The sequence below is a fragment of the Mustela putorius genome, unplaced genomic scaffold (genome assembly GCF_011764305.1).
Source record: "Mustela putorius furo isolate JIRA1106 unplaced genomic scaffold, ASM1176430v1.1 tig00000224_pilon_pilon_pilon, whole genome shotgun sequence".
NCBI classification, from domain to species: Eukaryota; Metazoa; Chordata; class Mammalia; order Carnivora; family Mustelidae; genus Mustela; species Mustela putorius.
Genome location: NW_025421321.1, coordinates 18,794,819 through 18,813,213, shown reverse-complemented (window position 1 = coordinate 18,813,213; position 18,395 = coordinate 18,794,819). Strand labels below are relative to the sequence as shown.

The following is an 18,395-nucleotide window of genomic DNA, read 5'->3' as shown; positions in this document are numbered from 1 at the left end:
ATACGTGCTCCGGTGGCGCCTGGGTGGCTCAGTGGGTTAAGCCGCTGCCTTCGGCTCGGGTCATGATCTCAGAGTCCTGGGATGGAGCCCCGCGTCGGGCTCTCTGCTCAGCAGGGAGCCTGCTTCCTCCTCTCTCTCTGCCTGCCTCTCTGCCTGCTTGTGATCTCTCTCTGTCAAATAAATAAATAAAATCTTTAAAAAAAAAAAAAAAATACGTGCTCCGTTAACTAAATCCTGAATTCAACTAACTATTAATATGATTTCTGGACGAGTATCAGAATGGATTTGAAAGAAAAATTAAAGCTCTTAAAGTTATATATTCTCTTACCCCCTTACTCCATCCATATTTCATTCATACATTGATCTAAGTCAATAGTTCCTAATCTCAACTACATTATTACAAGCATCTCAGAAATTTCTTTAACACTAATGAGCAGAACCCATTCCAGACTAATTAAATCTAAATCCCTTGGGGTAGACCTGATCATTTTTTTAACGCCCCAGTGATTTTTTATTGTTGTTGTTAAAATTTTATTTGAGAGAGAGAGAGAGAAAGAGAGCACAAGTGGGGGGAGGGGCAGAGGAAGTAGGAGAAGCAGACTCCCTGCTGAGCACAGAGCCCTGTGAGGGGCTCAGTTAATTACAGGACTGCAGGATCACAACCTGAGCAGAAGAAAGAAACCCAGTCGACTGAGCCACCCAGGCTTCCCTAATGTCCCAGGATTAAGAACTACTAAGTCAAATAACTAATCATAGATCTTGATGTTTTTTTGCTTTAAGATTTTTCTTTATTTACTTAACAGACAGAAATCACAAGTAGGCAGAGAGGCAGGTGGGGGGTGGGGTGGAGCAGGCTCCCCACTGTGCAGAGAGCCCTCCATCCCAGGACCCTAAGATAATGACCAGCACAGAAGGCAGAGGCTTAACCCACTGAGCCACCCAGGTGCCCCTAGATCTTGTTCTTTAAAAGCTTACATTCTATAAAAAAATAAATAAATAAATAAATAAAAATAAATTTAAAAAATTTTTTTAAAAAGCTTACATTCTAGAGGTGCCTGGCTGGCTCAGGTGGTAAAGCATGTGACTCTTGATCTCAGAGTCAAGAGTTCAAGCCCCACCTGGAGCACAGTATATTCCAGTATACATGAATGTATATATATTATTAGGGGCTATGTATACAAAGATTAATAAAATGTACCTCTCAAGGTGAACAGGACATTTTAATGCAGCTTTAACTACATTATGATACACACATGCTTAAGGTGCAATGATAACACATAAAAGATATATAGCCAATCCAAAAATGAGGGGAGAGTAGAGAGGCACTGAAATAAAATTTCTGGAGGAAGTATTAAGTGATATTAAGTATTAATTGCTTCATAAGAAGCAATTAGACAGAAAGAGGGATGGGAGGATGGGAGGAGAAGATTCAGGCACCAGGCAGAGGGAATAACAAAAGCAACAGAAAGATGGATACACCAAGGTTAACAGAGAATCAATCAGTTTGGTGCTCCCACCCAAGTAGTAGGCATTAAATTTAAAAAAAGTAAGAAACTCTTTGGACCGGGAGGAGTGGAGTGAAAAAAGCAGACTATAGGTTAATAAATTATTTAGGAAACTATTATATTATCTTAAATGAGAGACAATGAGGACAACAGCAGAAGAGAGGGAAAGAGGGAAGAGAGTCCTGAAATATTTAGTACTGAAGTTATAAAGTTATCAAATGACATGATGCAGTCTTAAAAAGAAATGAAATTCTGACACATACTATGACATGGATGAACCTTGAAAATCTTCTGCTAAGTGAAATAAGCCAGTCACAGAGGGATAAATATTTTATGATTCCAGTTATGAGGCATCAAATTCATAGAGACAGAAAGTACAAGTTAGCAGGAGCTAAATGGAGGGGGTAATGGGAAATTATTATATAATGGGTACAGAGATTTGGTTTGGGACAATGAAAAAGGTCTAGAGATGGATAGTAGTGATGGTTGTGCAACCATCAACATACTTAATGCCACTAAACTGTATAGCTAAAAATGGTTAAAATGATAAACTGTATGTTGTATACGCTCTACAGCAATCTTAAAGATAATTTTTTAAAAGCACATGATATAAGGAGAATACGGGGGAAAAGAGCCAAAAGTTAATTGTTAAATCCTTAGCATGGGAGACCAACTAGACAGTGGTACCATGCATGCCTCTGATGAGGATCAAGGAATCGCTGTGACATTCAGGTAGCACTGTCTAGAAGGCAAACAAATAGAAGAATGAAGCTCAAGGGAGTAATATGGTTAGAAACACAGTCATCAACAAATAGGCGGTAGTTAAAACTGTAATAATCCAGGAAATTGTCCAAAGAAAACTTCAAGTAAAAAGAGAATGTCTGAGGACAGAACCTTTGGAAATAGGAGAGAGTCATAAAAGGAGCTCAGAAAGAAGGTAACAGGTTGCAGTCAGACAGGTAAAGAATTAAAACATGAGGCAGCAGAAATGACAGTATTTGAAGGTGGGGCAATGACAATGATAGGGAGTGCAGTCAAGAGATTAAAACAGTTACAGAAGATACATTACCATACCCCTTTCTCTCCTTTTACTCCTATTTTTTGGAGTTCAATGAAAACCCAAGTTTCTAGTTCTCTGTATCCTCCTAAAACTGTAAAACAAAATCCCCACACTTAAGAATAATCCAACATACTAATATGCATTTTAAAATAGAAGCACATCTAAAATTGTCAGGAATACATTTTATGTAACAGCAAGAATGTTAAACCTACATAGAAACTAGATCTCTGGTAGTCTACACAGGAAAAGTAAACATGTATACTTAATTGTAACTTGCTTTAAGCAGTAAGATTCACTAAAAAGCTACTTTAAAAAAAAAAAAAGAAAGAAAGAAAACCTATTTATAATTCTTGCAAAAATTTTATCAGCATCAATTTTACCAGATTATTCTACTATTTGAAAAGACCCTACTGTGTATTAATTTTAAAAAAATACCTTATGAAGGTATTGGCTACTTGGATTTTTGTGTTTTAAATATAGCTCTATTTTAAAACAAACCAAAGAGTTATATAAAAAGTTACCCAATTTATCACATGCCCATACTAACCTAAAGCTTACTGTGGTCCCAGAAGCTATTACAAACTGTATACAAATCATCTCTGATAATTTTTAAAATTATGAGGTTGGTCTCATGCCCAGTCTATGGACTATAACTGAATTTCAGAGAGTAACATTACATAGCTTGTTTTTAAACGGTGAATCTGGAATTTGAACCTATTGTGGCTTCAACCTAAGTTCTTGACCACCATCCCCTAACAATTCTTGATTAATCTCCCTTAACTAATCTATTTTCCCATTTCAGAACAAAGTACAAGGTGACATCTCATAAGTAACAGTAGAGTAAGTCCTTGAATCCTCACACCAAAACTCTGCAAAGTTCATAGTGAGTCTGTGATAAAAATGCCTCCAAAAGCCTTAAGTAATAAAAACACTTATTTTAAATTCACAGGTATTTTTTACCTCAAAAACAAATGTTTCCTAATGAGTTTAGCCTACATTTCTTAAATTTTATATATTATGTTGAAAATATAATGAAATAATACTCATAAAACATTTTAATCTTTATACTCTATACCAAACCTCAACTTGCTACAAGATTCTGAACAGGCTTCATCAAACAACAGAAACTTTCTAAAACAGATCCAACAGTTTTACATTCATTTTCTTCGTTCATTACCCTTCACTGTACACTGTAACTTTCCCTTCCATCTAGGAAAATGTTAAAGTAACACTTTATTATCCACTGCTACAGGTTTGTACAGCAGTTCTAGGGGGCCACTAACCCATTAGCTAGACACATAGACCTTTAATTGTCTTATGTGACTAAACCTTATAGAGTTAGCCATAAAACATATTTCACATTTGTAAAAAGAATGCAAGATTCTTTTTTAATTTTACCATCCAAAATTCTCCATGAATCTGTCTGCCTTCACCATGAATTCCTTGGAAATTAATAATTTGAACCTTTTCTCAATGTGCAAAGTTAATTAGGAGCTATTTTTTAGTAGTTTGAATTCCAAAAGACATTAACTCATATTTCAGCAAACAGGGAGAAATAAAGTAGTAGCAAGATAGGGGAAAAATTTCTTATGGAGTTCAGGAAAATTTGGTAGAGCTTCTTAAAAAAAAAACAAAAACAAACAAACAAAAAAAAACTTTGGACTTCTTTTGTATATTAAGAATTACCTCAAAATATTCATTTATTTTCAGTTAATTATTAGGATTGATTTCTGGGCCTTTTAAATTTATACCCAAATGAACATTCTCACAATGTAAGGTAGAGGTAATATGGATTACTTTAAAACAAATCCATTTTCTTCGAAGACTATTCTAATTTATTAACTGAAATTAAAAGTTTGAAATGCTGGGCATTTATAAGAACTGATTGCTATATTAAATAAGCAGTAATAAATAATCTTCTAAAGGAAAAAACAGAACACTTATACTTCTGAGTACCTTACAGCTTTTAAAAAAACCCTCAGGATGTCAAATCACAGGCCACTGTCTGTCCCCTAATACCATTCACTTCAACAGAGAACTACCTTCTCTGAGACAGGTAGGCTGCTGGGCTCCTCTGTATTTCTTGGCTGCTTTACAAAATCACATCCAAACATCCTATTTTTAAGAACATGAAGCTGAATATCAGACATGTGTTGGTGCTGGGCCCCCTGTCGGCCAGTGGAGAGGGGCACACCATTCAGATTTTGAGTCACGCCGCCTGAAACACCAAGCACTGGCTCCCGGTGTTCATCTATCTGAGAGACCTGTGGAGGAAACACAACACCTGGAAGACAGATATACTGAGGGCTTTCCGGCTGACTCAACAAAGCTTCAGACATGATTTCACGCTCATTTCCAGGAAGTGCAAGTGTATCACTGGCGGCATTTTGTAAATGTTTCCTATCCACCATCCCAGAATGAAGAACTGTGGGTTGCTGGAGCACAGTTTCTATTCTCTGTGATTTTTCAGCAGTCACGTGGAGAGAACATGGGTTCAGGCGTGGAACGCTGGTCTGGATTATTGAAGGCTGCCCAAGCTGCTGAAATACTTGCTGAATTGGATGTAGAATACTTGCTCTTCCAGAAGTCTGTGTCACCATAACTGGTACATTGACTTTATAAAGGTGACCTCAAAAAGGAGAAAATAGTACCGTAAGTATGATAGAAACCTAATTTCCTCTAAAAAAAGAAAGAAAGAAAGAAACCCTCAGGCACAACAGGCTGTCCAAAAACACATCAGTATGTTTATAGTTTTCTCTATGAGTTTTTATTTTATTCTTCAGATTGTGTTTTCTACAATAAATATGTATTACTCTACTTTTAACAAAGCCATCTCACTTGAACTCTAGCCTTTTTTACTGCTTGCTTATATGGCACACTTTGAGATACATACAGACCACTGATATTTACTCCATGGACCTATCCCATTGTTTGATAAATTACTATGTTACCAACCCAAACTGGGATTTTAACAAACATAATAATGGAGAATATATTTCATGTATTTACGATCTCTAAGATACCATGTAACTACTATAAGGTAATGCTATCCAAAGAGTTAAGTAATTGCAAAAGCTATCAAATCCCCTCCTCCCTTTTTTCCTTTAAAATAACACTAAAAAGGAAGAGGAAAAAATTTATTCTTTTGAGCACAGAGTTAGGGGTTTAAAACTTTGCAAAAACCTAAAGAATAGATAGGATTCTCTTTCAAATCAAGACATAGTACTCTGAAAAAGCAAGGTTTGGTCACTCTCCAAACTTTTTTGGATATTCTACTACACAATCTCTAGTACCAAAGGCGGCAAAGGTTGATCAATGTCATCTTGAGTTTTTCTTCATTAGAGAATTTAGGTAATTGATTTGAATTAAAGAAACATACATAAAGCAACTTCTACAATGCTGGGAAAAAGAAACGGGAATAAGTTACAGGACAAATCTCATACAGTGTCTTTTATGGTAGGTTGCCTCCACAACAGGAATAACCACCACTTATTATTGTTCTTAGAATAAGTTATATTTTAAAAAGTTCCTGTAACTTCAGTAACTTCTAGTCTACAGTTTATTAAAAATCACAAAAATTAACATCCAGCAGTCAGTACCAGTGTTAAAACAAACAAACAAACAAAATTTAATGGGAACTATACCCTTACCAGATGCAGTCTGTAGTGTCACACCTGCTGGTACATGAATAGGATAACCAGGAAAATTGAAACTTGCACTACAGTTTGAGGTGCCCTAGATATGAGAAATTTAATTAGAAAGTTAGAAAAAGGCTTTCATCTTTTTTCCTGATCTCACAGGGATTAAAAAAAAGTCTGATTCAGACAACAGGACAATGGTTGGACATTTAACATTGAGGCTAAGTTCTTTGAACAAAACAGCTTTTCAATATTTGATTTAGATCATTTAAAGATAAAAAGAATTCTGTTCTATGGCTATTCGCAATGAAGCCAGTAAAGTCTTAGTAAATGGTATGAACACTAATTCCTAAAACTTCCCCACTACATAGCTATGCATGAGTCCCTGATCCTCAAATTGTCAGATACAAGAAACACAGCTGTTAATAAGAGCCCTCTAGTCCATAGGTTGATCACTAATGGTACTTTAAATTAGTTAATACAATAGTGTATAATTTTTTAGAATCAATAAACCTCAGGGTTTTCCATTTTTTAAAATGCTAAGTCAAAAGACAAAAAAGTTTTTGCCTACCAGACCTACAAAAATTTATAAGATTGATTAAAAACATCCAATACTGGTAAGGATGTGGTTTTCTCAGACCACTGCTTGTATGAGTAGGCACGTACCAACTTTTTGGAGAGCAATTTCACAATATATAACCAAATTGAAAACATGCATATTCTTTGGCCCAGAAATTCTACCTCTAGGAATTTATCCTTACTACCTGCTATCATACCAATACACAAAAACTTAGCTACAACTATTATCGATTATATTAGAAAAAAACTAAAAATAAATGTCCATTAATAAAATATCAGTTAATGAAAATGATACATCAACTAAGGTTAGTCAATATTTAACTGGCAGGGAAAAGGATCCATCTATATTACTAAGTAAAAACACAGAACCAGCACAAAGATGTGCCTACATTTACCTTGAAAATTAAGGTAACTTTCATGAAAGAATGCTAGATGGATATACCTCAAACAGTTAAAACAGTTATCTTTGGGGTACAATACTGCAGGGCTCTTTCGCTTTTTATTTTATAAACTTTTTACTATTAGTGTATTATTTCTTTAACCAGGAGAAAAAGTAGTCTCAAGAATTTCAAAGGCAGATATATTTTTCATTGGTTTCCTATCAAAAACAGCACCATTCTTCCCAAAACTCCTGGTAAGGGGTATGATCTTGTATTTAATAAAGAAATGGAAATTAACAGCCTACCAACCCTTTTGGCCCAGAAAGTGGGCTGAAAGGTGAAAAACAGTGGATTATAAACCACTGAAGAAAGGTAAAAGAGAAAAAGTGCTATCATTTCCCCACCTGAAAACTACTCAATTTTCTAAATACAAGCTGTAATTTATTTTCTGCTCCAAATCTTCGGGGGGTGGGGGGAACCTATCCTCTAAATCTCTACAGCACAAAAACAAAAAATGACCAAAATACTTCACTTAAATAAAAAGAAGAACTATTATGTAGCTCAACTTGCCAAAAAAAAAATAATTATAATAATAATAATCAAAAAGTATCAACATCATTTATTTAGGATCTACCTAGTATATAACATTATACTGTGTATTAAAACTCCATAGAATTTAACTTCAAAAGTTTCCTGACCTTATAGATACTAACAACAGTATTTATATATACTACTGGCAGATGCTAATAACTGCTCTGGAAGACAGGAAAAGTTGGTAAATACGTCAATTCTGAAACTCCTCAGTTTTTGCAACATGTACATTTTAGAAGTTATTCCTATCTCCCCATCCCTTACTACATCTTTTCTCATTCAAATGGGGGATTATGAATTATACCTATGCCTAGCCTCCTGCTACCATTCACTAAAAGTGAGGCATATCTTTAAAAATATATCCTAGGAGCACCTGGGTGGCTCAGTGGGTTAACCTCTGCCTTCTGTTCGGGTCATGATCTCAGGGTCCTGGGATCAAGCCCACATCGGGCTCTCTGCTCAGCAGGGAGTATGCTTCCCTCTCTCTGCCTGCCTCTCTGCATACCTGTGATCTCTGTCAAATAAATAAATAAAATCTTAAAAAAAAAAAATATCCTAAACAGGCTACATACCAGTTCTGCTGTAGTAAAACTGGGAAGAGGTCTACCAGCAGGAATAACTAATGACGCTATATAGAAAACAAAATAAACATTATACATTTGTTACAATTTACCAGTTTAATAAAACTGCTAAGTATAGCTTGTTTTAAAAAAAAAAAAAAGCTTTCCATCACTAGCATGTCTGACCATGGGGAGTTCTAAACTTCCTAACTGCAAGTGAGGTAAACAAATTAACTATATTTTTTCCCAAAAAACTTCAGATAAAGACTTTATAACTAACCTGTTTTAAGTACCAAAAGAAAATATTTGTTATCAAGTATACCATAGTATAGAAACCCACAAGAAAATACCTAGGTTATTTTTATTAAGTCAATGTAGCCCTAAATCTCCATCACAACTTCTCACAGAGGAGAAAAGGTAGTATTTATTCAAGTAGCACATTTCCAAAAGACTATATTATTGAGCAAAAAAAAAAAAAAAAAAAAAAAAAAATGTAACCCAACATAAACCATTCTAAATTTTATGGGCTAAAAAGAATTTCCCATTCATTCATTTCAGGAGAAGTTATTTATAATACTTTAGCCAGCACAACTACATAGTTTTAGGAATAAATGAATAACATGTCTCCACAAGTCTTTACATGAAACAAGTATAACTACTAAGAAAAATAAAAGAGAACAAATTCCTAGGGGAAGACCACCCCAACCTGCATTAAAGTTGCAATCTCACATATCTTTTCTTTATTATCTACCAATTTTCTATGCTATCTCTTTGTTTTTAATATAGCTAAAACATTTGCCTAATGGTTGGAAATGGAAGCATTAAAAAAGAAGTGTAAAAAACAAATAGTAACTATAGTAAAAAGACCTCGGGAGATAACATAACCTTAAACTTTACCTCAAGGTTCATTTTACCTAGCTGAACACGACTGTCACACTATCATTTCACCTTTTAATAAAAAAGAGAATGTTTCAGCATGTTTATGGAGCACATATATATTCAATGTAATGTTTATTATGGTGTTTTTTCACAGACCACATTAAAGTGTCCCTAAGATTTGCTTCTGACACTAGAATGACTCCATCATGAACAGCAAGTCACTCAGAAGAGCAAATATTTTTTTTAACTAACCATTCTTCCCACATTAGAATAACAGAAGTGAAGCTACAGAGATTGATGATTAATGAAGCACAAAATTATTTTTATCCTCCGTTCATCTATGGCTTTGCTTATTAACAGGCATTCTTTTAGAAAGGCTAAATTAGAAAGAATTGGTGTGGCAGGAACACAAGGGTATTAGTCTTAATTAGCTGAAGTAAACGAAGCTTAAGCTGGTACAGCTGAAGCCATTGCCTGAGAGGAAACAAAAATCTGTTAACACGCTGTCTAAAGCAATTAAATGAATTTCTTGAGGAAAAATAGCAACAATTCCCCCCTTTTAAATACCTTGCAATAAATCCTAAAGGATAATTCTCTAATCTTATATAAATCAAACAGAGCTATAAGAGAGTTTAAGAGTTCCTTTATAGTCATCAGAATAAAAGCACTGAACAGTTTTATAGTGAAGTTTCATGCAGTACCTAGTTAATTTTGATATTAAATGCACCATTTACATACTTCCACAAATTATATATACCATTACATGTGCCTGAAACATGCTTTTTAAAATATCCAAGATGGCTTCAATACCCAATTAAGTTTTAACTGAGTATATGTCTTTACTTAAACTAAAAGTGTTAGTATTTTGGACTTCATGTATATATTCAAGAAATATTAAATTTCACAAACAATAGGCTTTACAATATAGAAAGAATTCAATTCCACAAATGTAATTTAAGAAGTATAAATTAAGAAAAGATGCTACATTGTGACATCTACAAGAGTATTTCTTTCTTATACACCAAGAAGTCTTCGATACATTAAGGCAGTTAATAACTTCACAATTCTTTTTTTTTTTTTTAAAGATTTTATTCATTTGACAGAGAGAGGTCACAAGTAGGCAGAGGGGCAGGCAGAGAGAGAGGAGGAAGCAGGCTCCCCAAGGAGCAGAGAGTCCGATGTGGGGCTTGATCCCAGGACCGTAGGATCATGACCCGAGCCAAAGGCAGAGGCTTTAACCCACTGAGCCACCCAGGCACCCCTAACTTCACAATTCTTGATCCTGCTTTAAACCATTCCAAATCTTAATATCCAAGTCACGTGACTCAAGAGGTGCAAAGACTGGTCACTATTCTTTTTGACTACTCATTAGCATATACACAAATACATATCTCTGATAACCAAACTGAATATTCTACCTCAAATTACATCAAGAACCAACAGCACTTTCACCAGATCTAAATTCAACAATTTGGACATGTAGTTTGTACCTGAAGGAGTCTGAACACTCAAAGATGAAAGCCATCACAAACTTCTCAAAATTCCTATTCTTCCCTTTCTTGCTCATACAATGATAGTTTCATCAAAAAGACTATGTGACATGAAGACCAAATAGCACTGATTTGAATTGCTCTAGAAATAGGGCAATCATGGACAAAGTGAATCCCACAACTCAGTTAACCCAGGACAGTCCTAGTTTACACCTATTATTCTGAGATTATTATTAATGCAATCCCATTTCTCTCTCACAAGTGAATTATAGGCAAAAGACCCAGAAGAGCCAATGTGATATTCATGGAGAAACAGTTGGAGAACTGACACTGCCCCACTTCAGGACTTACTAGAAAGCTGCAGTAATCAAGGTAGTGTTACCTGGTGAAAGAATAGACAAATACATCAATGGAACAGAACACAGAGCCAAGAAACTGACCCACATAACACAGTCACTTGATCTTTAACACAAAAGCCAAGGCAATACAATGGCACAAAGATAGTCTCTTCAACAAATGTCTGAACTGGCTACCCAATGCAAAAAACATGAAACTAGACACATACTTTATAACCTTCAAAAAAAATGACTGAAAATAGATCAGAACTAAATGTAAAATGCAAAACTACAAAATTCCTAGAAGATAGAAGAAAATCTAGATGACCAGGAGTATAGCAGTGACTTTTTAGATTCAAAACCAAAGGCACAACCCATGAAAGAAATAATTGATAAGCCAGGTTTTATAAAAACTTAAACTCCTTTTAAAAAAAATCAAGATGATATGAAAAGACATAGGATGGAAAAAAATGTCGTGGAAGACATACATGATAATGGGCTATTATCCAAAATAACCAAAGAACTCTTAAAACTCAACCATAACAACCCAATAATGGGCCAAAGACCTTAAGAGACACTTTGCCAAAGAAGGTATAGATGGCAAATAAGCATTTAAGATGCTCCATATCATAAGTCATCAAGAAAATGCAAATGAAATCAATGAGATACCACTACATCCCCATTAAAATGGACAAAATCCATGACACTGATAAAACCCAATGTTGGCAAGGATGTGGAACAACAGGAACTCTCACTCACTGCTGGTGGGAATGTAAAATGGCACAGTCACTTTGAAAGAAAATATGGTGGTTCCTTACAAAACTAAGCATACAACCCAGTAGTCACTCTCCTTGGTATTTACCCAAAGAAGTTAAAAACTTACATCCACACATAAACCTCCACACAGCAGCTTTATTCCTAATTGCCAAAACTTGGCAACATCCAAGATGTGCTTTATAGGTGAACAATTAAGTAAACTGGCACATCCAGACAATGGAATATCATTCAATGTTGAAAAGAAATGAGTTAGCAAGCCACAAAAAGATATAAGGGAATCCTAATACCATATTACTAAGTATAATAAGCCAACCTGAAAAGACTAGATACTACATGTTTGATTCCTACTATAGGACATTCTGAAAAAGGTAAAACAATGGAGACGATAAAAATATCAATGGTTGCCTTGAGTTGGTATGGTAGGAAAGGATGAATAGGAGGAGTACAGAGGATTTCTAGGACAATAAAAATACTCTGTAAGACACTGTAAAGATGGATACATGTCATTATAAATTTGCATAAACACATGGTACATGCAACACCAAGAGCAATAACGTGACCTATGGACTTTGGGTATTTATGATAGGTCAATGTAGGTTGATCAACTGTTAACATGTAACCCTCTGGTGGGGGATGTTAATAACTGAAGAGATGATGCATGATTGGGGACAAGAGGTATAGGAGAAGTCTCTGTACCTTCTCTTAAATTTGTTGCGAATGTAAAGTTCTAAAAACATTGTCTTTTTTAAAAAGTGGATTACAAACTATATATAATCACCCCAAGGATAGAATAGCAGTTCTTAAATTGTACTTTGCAAACCCCCAGGGATCCATGAGACCCTTTCAGGGTGTTCACAAAGCCAGACTATTTTTTATAATACCAATAAAAATCTTTTTTTTTTCACTTCTCACTATTTTTTTTTCCTTTTTTGACATTTGCACTTACAGTGCAGAGCAATGATGAGTAAAAGAGAAGGCACTTTGGGGTGCCTTGGTGGCTCATTTGGTTAAGTCTCCAACTTCTTTTTTTAAAGATTTTATTTTTAGAGAGAAACTGCATATGGACAAGCTGGGGAAGGGGAAGAGGGAGAGAGACAATCTCAAGCAGACTGGCCACTGAGCACACAGCACGACAGGGCTCCATCCCAGGACCCCACGATCGTTACCTGAGCCAAAGCAAGAGTCAGAGGCTCAACCAACTGATCCACCCAGGGGCCCTTAGCATCTGACTCCTGATCTCAGCTCAGGTCCAGATCTCAAAGTCATTAGTTCAAGCCCTGCTGCATGCTGGGTGGGTGTAGAGCCTACTTTATTTAAAAAAAAAAAAAATGAAGGAAGGGAGTAAGGGAGTGAGGGAAGAAAAGGCAGAGAGAGAGAGAGAAAGAAAGGGAAAGAGATAAAGAGAGAAAGAGGGCATCTTAGCACGAATTAAAGCAGTATTACCAAACCTGCTAGTGGCCCCTTTATTTGTTCTCCATCACCACCCACTCACAGTTAAAAAGATAAACAACAGCAACAATAAAACAGTTTCACTAAAGAAGTTCCTAAATGTAACCATAAAGAACTATTTTTATAAAATTTCAACCCTTGAGGATACTTTCTTTTAATATCCTATGGATGAAATGAGAAGAATACAAAGCATTTCTGCAGCATACAGATACACAAGGAAGTACATGGAAAGAGGACTGGTGCTATTATTTAAGTTCACAGCTGATCTAGCCTCTCCTTTTTAAGAAACATTTTTACTTGAAAGAATAAGTGACACAAACTATGGTTATTCAGACACAGATATTTGGCAGTCATTTTTTTTTTAAATGAACCAAATGTGCCTGTCACTTCAAGGAAAACAAACTGACAGTATCTGTTTGGCAATGGTAAAATTCAAGCTTTCAACCAAAAATCGTAATTTTGTAAACTTTATATCCACCACAGTGAGTTTGATAGCTTTCCAATTTTTCTGAAGAAATGTGTGGTGATATTAATAGTATTTTTTAATCTTGTATAATGAACAATTTATCAAGTGCATAACTCAGTCAAACAGTATTTTCCAAGTTACTAACTTATGTTACAAAATGACACACAGGTTAAGGAGTCATTCAAAATACAAGAGACACCAGTAATCTTTTAACATTACAAAGTCCACTGATAAAGTTTCAGATTCCACCTTGTAGCTAAACTCTCAGAAACTAACACTTGTTGAGTTTTAGTGTAGTATCAAGTTACCTAAAGTTGCTATAAAAACACTTTTTCCAATTATATATCTGTGGAAGGCTAGATTTTCCTCATGTACTTTAGCCAAAACTACGTATCACAACAGACTGAATTTAGAAATAGATATGAGAATCCAGCTACCTCATATTAAGCCAGACATTTGAAGAGATTTTCAGAAAAGTAAAACAACGCCACTCCTCTCATTAAATACTTTTTGTTCTGGAAAAGTTACTTTTAACAAATATATGTAATTATGTTAGCATATTATCAATTTTGGGGATTTATAAAACTTTTCTTAAGTTTCTCATTTTTAAGCTTATATGGTAAATAGATACTTAACAACCCACATAAAGAAAGCTCTTCAAGGTCCTCCATTTTTAGGAGTGAAAAGGGGTCCTGAGACCAAAAAAAAGTTGACAACTGAAAATACAGGAAATTATTAAGCAAATGGATAATCGAGTCAAAGAAAATATGATAGAGCAAAAAGCTTTAAAGATTGAACAAAGGCAAATGACTTACTCCATTGTAGACATAATTTGAACTTGTTATCAAGAGATAAAAAGGTTGTAGAAGTTAGTTTAGATTATTTTAATCAGGCTTTTAAAAGCCTACAATGAGAAGATATAATTAAGAAGTACTTCAATTTTATGAGGCTATTTACTTCAAGAATCTTATTCTAGGGAACCTGGAAATGAAGAGGGATAAAAACAAGGCTTGTAATGCATTTTTAAAGGACATGTACTTCCTCCTAAGTCTTTTCATTATAAATGATGTAGAAAAGAATAAAAACTGTCTTGTTTAAATGTAATTATTTCTATTATTCTAACTTCCAAGAAAGAGAATAGGAATACAGTGCAGAATGAAAGCCAGCTAGACATATTAGTTGCAAGACTATTTGGTGATTTAAATCACTGGTAATATTACCATCTTGCGGCAAAAACAAGTATTGCAATTTTGAATGACAAAGAATGAAAAGTGTTAACTGCTTTTGATAAAAAACAGTCTAATCTTTCATTCCTCCATACTGGCCACCCTCCAACTCACTTCTAGGTTAAAAAAAAGAAAGAAAGAAAGAAAATCTTTAAAGTTCTTCAATAAAGAAAATAATGTTATTTAAATAGAGAAAAGGGATGACCTAATAAAAAAGTTAAAAACAAAAGCATAATCAAAACTATAGGAACTAAGGTAAAATGTTTCAAAGTGTCAACTTAGTAATTAAAACAGCTGTGGCTAACAGAGTAAAGTTATACTTTAGAAGCATAACATTAGATAAAAGTTACATCTGTGAATTCAATATTCATTGTTAACTTATTTCATTTTTAAGTTATAATTGCTGCCACACTTAAATTCTCTTGTTTTATAATAAACGAGATACTAGCCTCCTTACTATTTTCTCTTCACCTTGTCCCACATGATTTTCCTTTGAATTTTCCCAAGTGTGCAATGAACAACATAGTTATTACTGACAATCCAATCCAAAATCTAATCCAAAATCTACCCTCACTTCTGGCAGACATCAATCTAATTCAACTAAACAAAATAAAACCTCTATGTGTGTGTGTCTGTGTGTGTTGCATGCAGACATACAGACAACACACACACATACATTAGGATAGTATAAAAATTTTAAGAATTAGAAAAGAAGGAATAAAGGCTAGAAAAATAAAACAGTATCATTTATCTTAGCCCCTTTTTTCCATATTATGATACACATAATATGGAAAATTATTTCCTCAAAAGCAAAGGCTTCAAGTCCAAGAAATGAATAAAAGTACACAGGGTTAATTTCTAGCCATAATATATAATACCCAAAACAGCGAAGTAGGCTGAATAATCTCCATATTCATGTTAACTCTCTATTTTTCTTCCAGTACAACAGCAGATTTATAATATATACAACAAGCAAGAGAAAGATAAAGAATGCACAAGCATGCAACCACCCATCTTTCCCACTGCTTTTTCCAGCAATGGTGCCTCAGTTACTCCTTGACACAACCCAATCAAATTCTCTGAAATAACTAGTGGGTATTCCCAATAGCCCACAAATGATGTAACTTGTTCCTCTGAAGTAACAGTTGGTCATCTTTGTGGACTTCAGTATTTTCAAAAGCTGGCTTGAATAACCTAATTTTGTTACCCATAATTACAAGATGATGGTTTACTGTGGTCATTTAATAGTAATGGTTTTGAGGTCCAAGCCCCCTTACCTTAAGAACATTACCCTAATATAAAACCACCACCAATAAGAATGTGTTCTGAAGACCAAAATAGTACTAATTTACTAACTGTATCCAACCTGTTGATGACTGCAATGTTTGGTGCAAGCTGTTTGGCAATGGAAGGGTGAACACAGGTGAATGGGCATTATTTCTGAAGAAGTCTTCCATTGCTTTAGACTGCAAAATCTTTGTTTCCCAGAGCTGCAGAGAAAAAAAATTTTTTTAAGTTAGGGTATTTAGGTATTTCACTTTTTAATGTCATCTGATGACACAATGAATGGTAAGCATTAAACTATAATTGAGGGGTTAAAACTAAAATTTATAAGTTTTTTAAGAAGAACAAAAAGGGTAACTTGCATTGTCTACAAACCTGCTTCAAGTCTTTTAGAACATGTTCCTCTATACCTTCTTCAGCGAATAGATCACGCACTCCTTCAATTACATCTTCAATTATAGATCTGTAGAGTTTAGGCTACAAAAAAGCAATTGTTAACATTTTAAACTATGTTTAAATAGTTTAAACAATTAAACTATTAAATGTTTAATAGTTTAAACTATTAAACATTTAATAGTAAGAAAGAATACATGCAGTGTATTCTTTCTTATGGTTTAAAGAAAAACCACCATAAAGATTCTTACTAAATGCAATCTACTTCCAGTATAGTCTTAGGTGTCCATAAATTGTGTTAGCTTCTGACCCATAGTCTCAGGCTATCTACAAGGCTGACTTAAAGAACCACAATCAAATATGAGATAATAATTCATCAAGATAGTAGGTTACGTCAATTGGTTTTTGTCAGAATTTAACCTTCTCCCTTTTATTTTTTTAAATTCAATTAATTAAATTTAATGTATTACTAGTTTTAGAGGGAGAGGTCAGTGATTCATCAGTCTTATAGGATACCCAGCGCTCATTACATCACGTGCCCTCCTTAGTGTCCATCGTCAAGTTACCCCATCCCCCACCCCTCCCTTCCAGCAACCATCATTTTGTTTCCTGTGATTAAGAGTCTCTTTCGGTTTGTCACCTTTCTGACTTCATCTTGTTTTATTTTTTTCCTCTCTTCTGCTATATCCTGTTTTGTTTCTTAAATTCCACATGAATGAGATCATATGATAATTCTCTGACTGATTTATTTCACTTAGCATAAATTCATTTAAGGCAGGTAAAAACGAACCTACTATCTTCAACTTATTTTCTCAAAGAGGACAAAGGAGTTTTTAGAGTTCACTGTATTACTTTCACATAGATGAATAAATTGCAAGCTGTAAGACTGAGACAAGCACTTACAATAGAGTAACCAAATACCCAGTAGTCCAAAAAAATATTCTGAACCACTGTCAAGTGAAAAGTATAAATGCACCAAAATGGATTCCTAACAGAACCTAACCAAGACATGAATGAACTATACCTTTCCACAAGATTTGGCAATAAAAATTGTGGCATTCTAGGACTGTTTTTTCACACTACCCAGTAAATACTCTCTAAATTCTCCCGCTCACATCAAGAATAGTTAGGTTTAAAATTAATCCCCATTAACTATCCCAGGTAAGCTTATAAATAGACCAATCAGTACCACATTATTCACAGGCATATCCATTAAGTGCCCTAGATTAGTTGCTTCTTCTCAAACAGTTTACACAGATAAAAGCATACTAAAATGATACTTCGGTGTTCAACACAGCTAGTTTGATCACTTTTACCGCAAGAAGAAAACACTTCTAGGGTTAAAAACTTCCTTACGATCTACCCTCAGAGGGTGCCTGGGTGGCTCAGTTGGTTAAGCAACTGCCTTTGGCTCAGGTCATGATCCCAGAGTCCTGGGATTGAGTCCCACATCGGTTCCCCAGCTCCAGGGGGGGCGGGGGGGGGGGGAGTCTGCTTCTCCTTCCACCTTCTCCTCTCTCATGCTTCCTATATCAGATAAATAAAATCTTTAAAAAAAAAAAAATCCACCCTCAGAGTATAAGAGCAGCTGTCAAAAACAAACCACTAGAACGCAATTTTTAAAAAGGAAATTAAGTATTGAACATACCTTTTTCTTCTGGAACTAAGGTTAGCCTTTATATTCTTTCCCTAATACCTTAATCAGAACAATGTATAGTCCAGAAAATCCATCTTAACCTCTTCTCTATTTAAAAGAAAACTCACACACCCTCCGCAGAGTTCA

The 18,395-nt window shown here is 34.8% G+C and overlaps 1 protein-coding gene across 1 annotated transcript in view; it reads right to left on the bottom strand.

Annotated features, from left to right (window-relative positions):
• Positions 1-18,395, bottom strand: part of GTF2A1L (general transcription factor IIA subunit 1 like) — a 46,803-nt gene that overhangs the window by 26,448 nt on the left and 1,960 nt on the right. The window contains exons 2-6 of the mRNA XM_004752851.3: positions 16,595-16,696; positions 16,302-16,425; positions 8,326-8,381; positions 6,216-6,300; positions 4,608-5,194 (exon numbers count right to left, since the gene is read on the bottom strand). Of these exons, the coding sequence (XP_004752908.1) occupies positions 4,608-5,194; positions 6,216-6,300; positions 8,326-8,381; positions 16,302-16,425; positions 16,595-16,696 (954 nt within the window). The remainder of the gene's footprint in view (positions 1-4,607; positions 5,195-6,215; positions 6,301-8,325; positions 8,382-16,301; positions 16,426-16,594; positions 16,697-18,395) is intronic.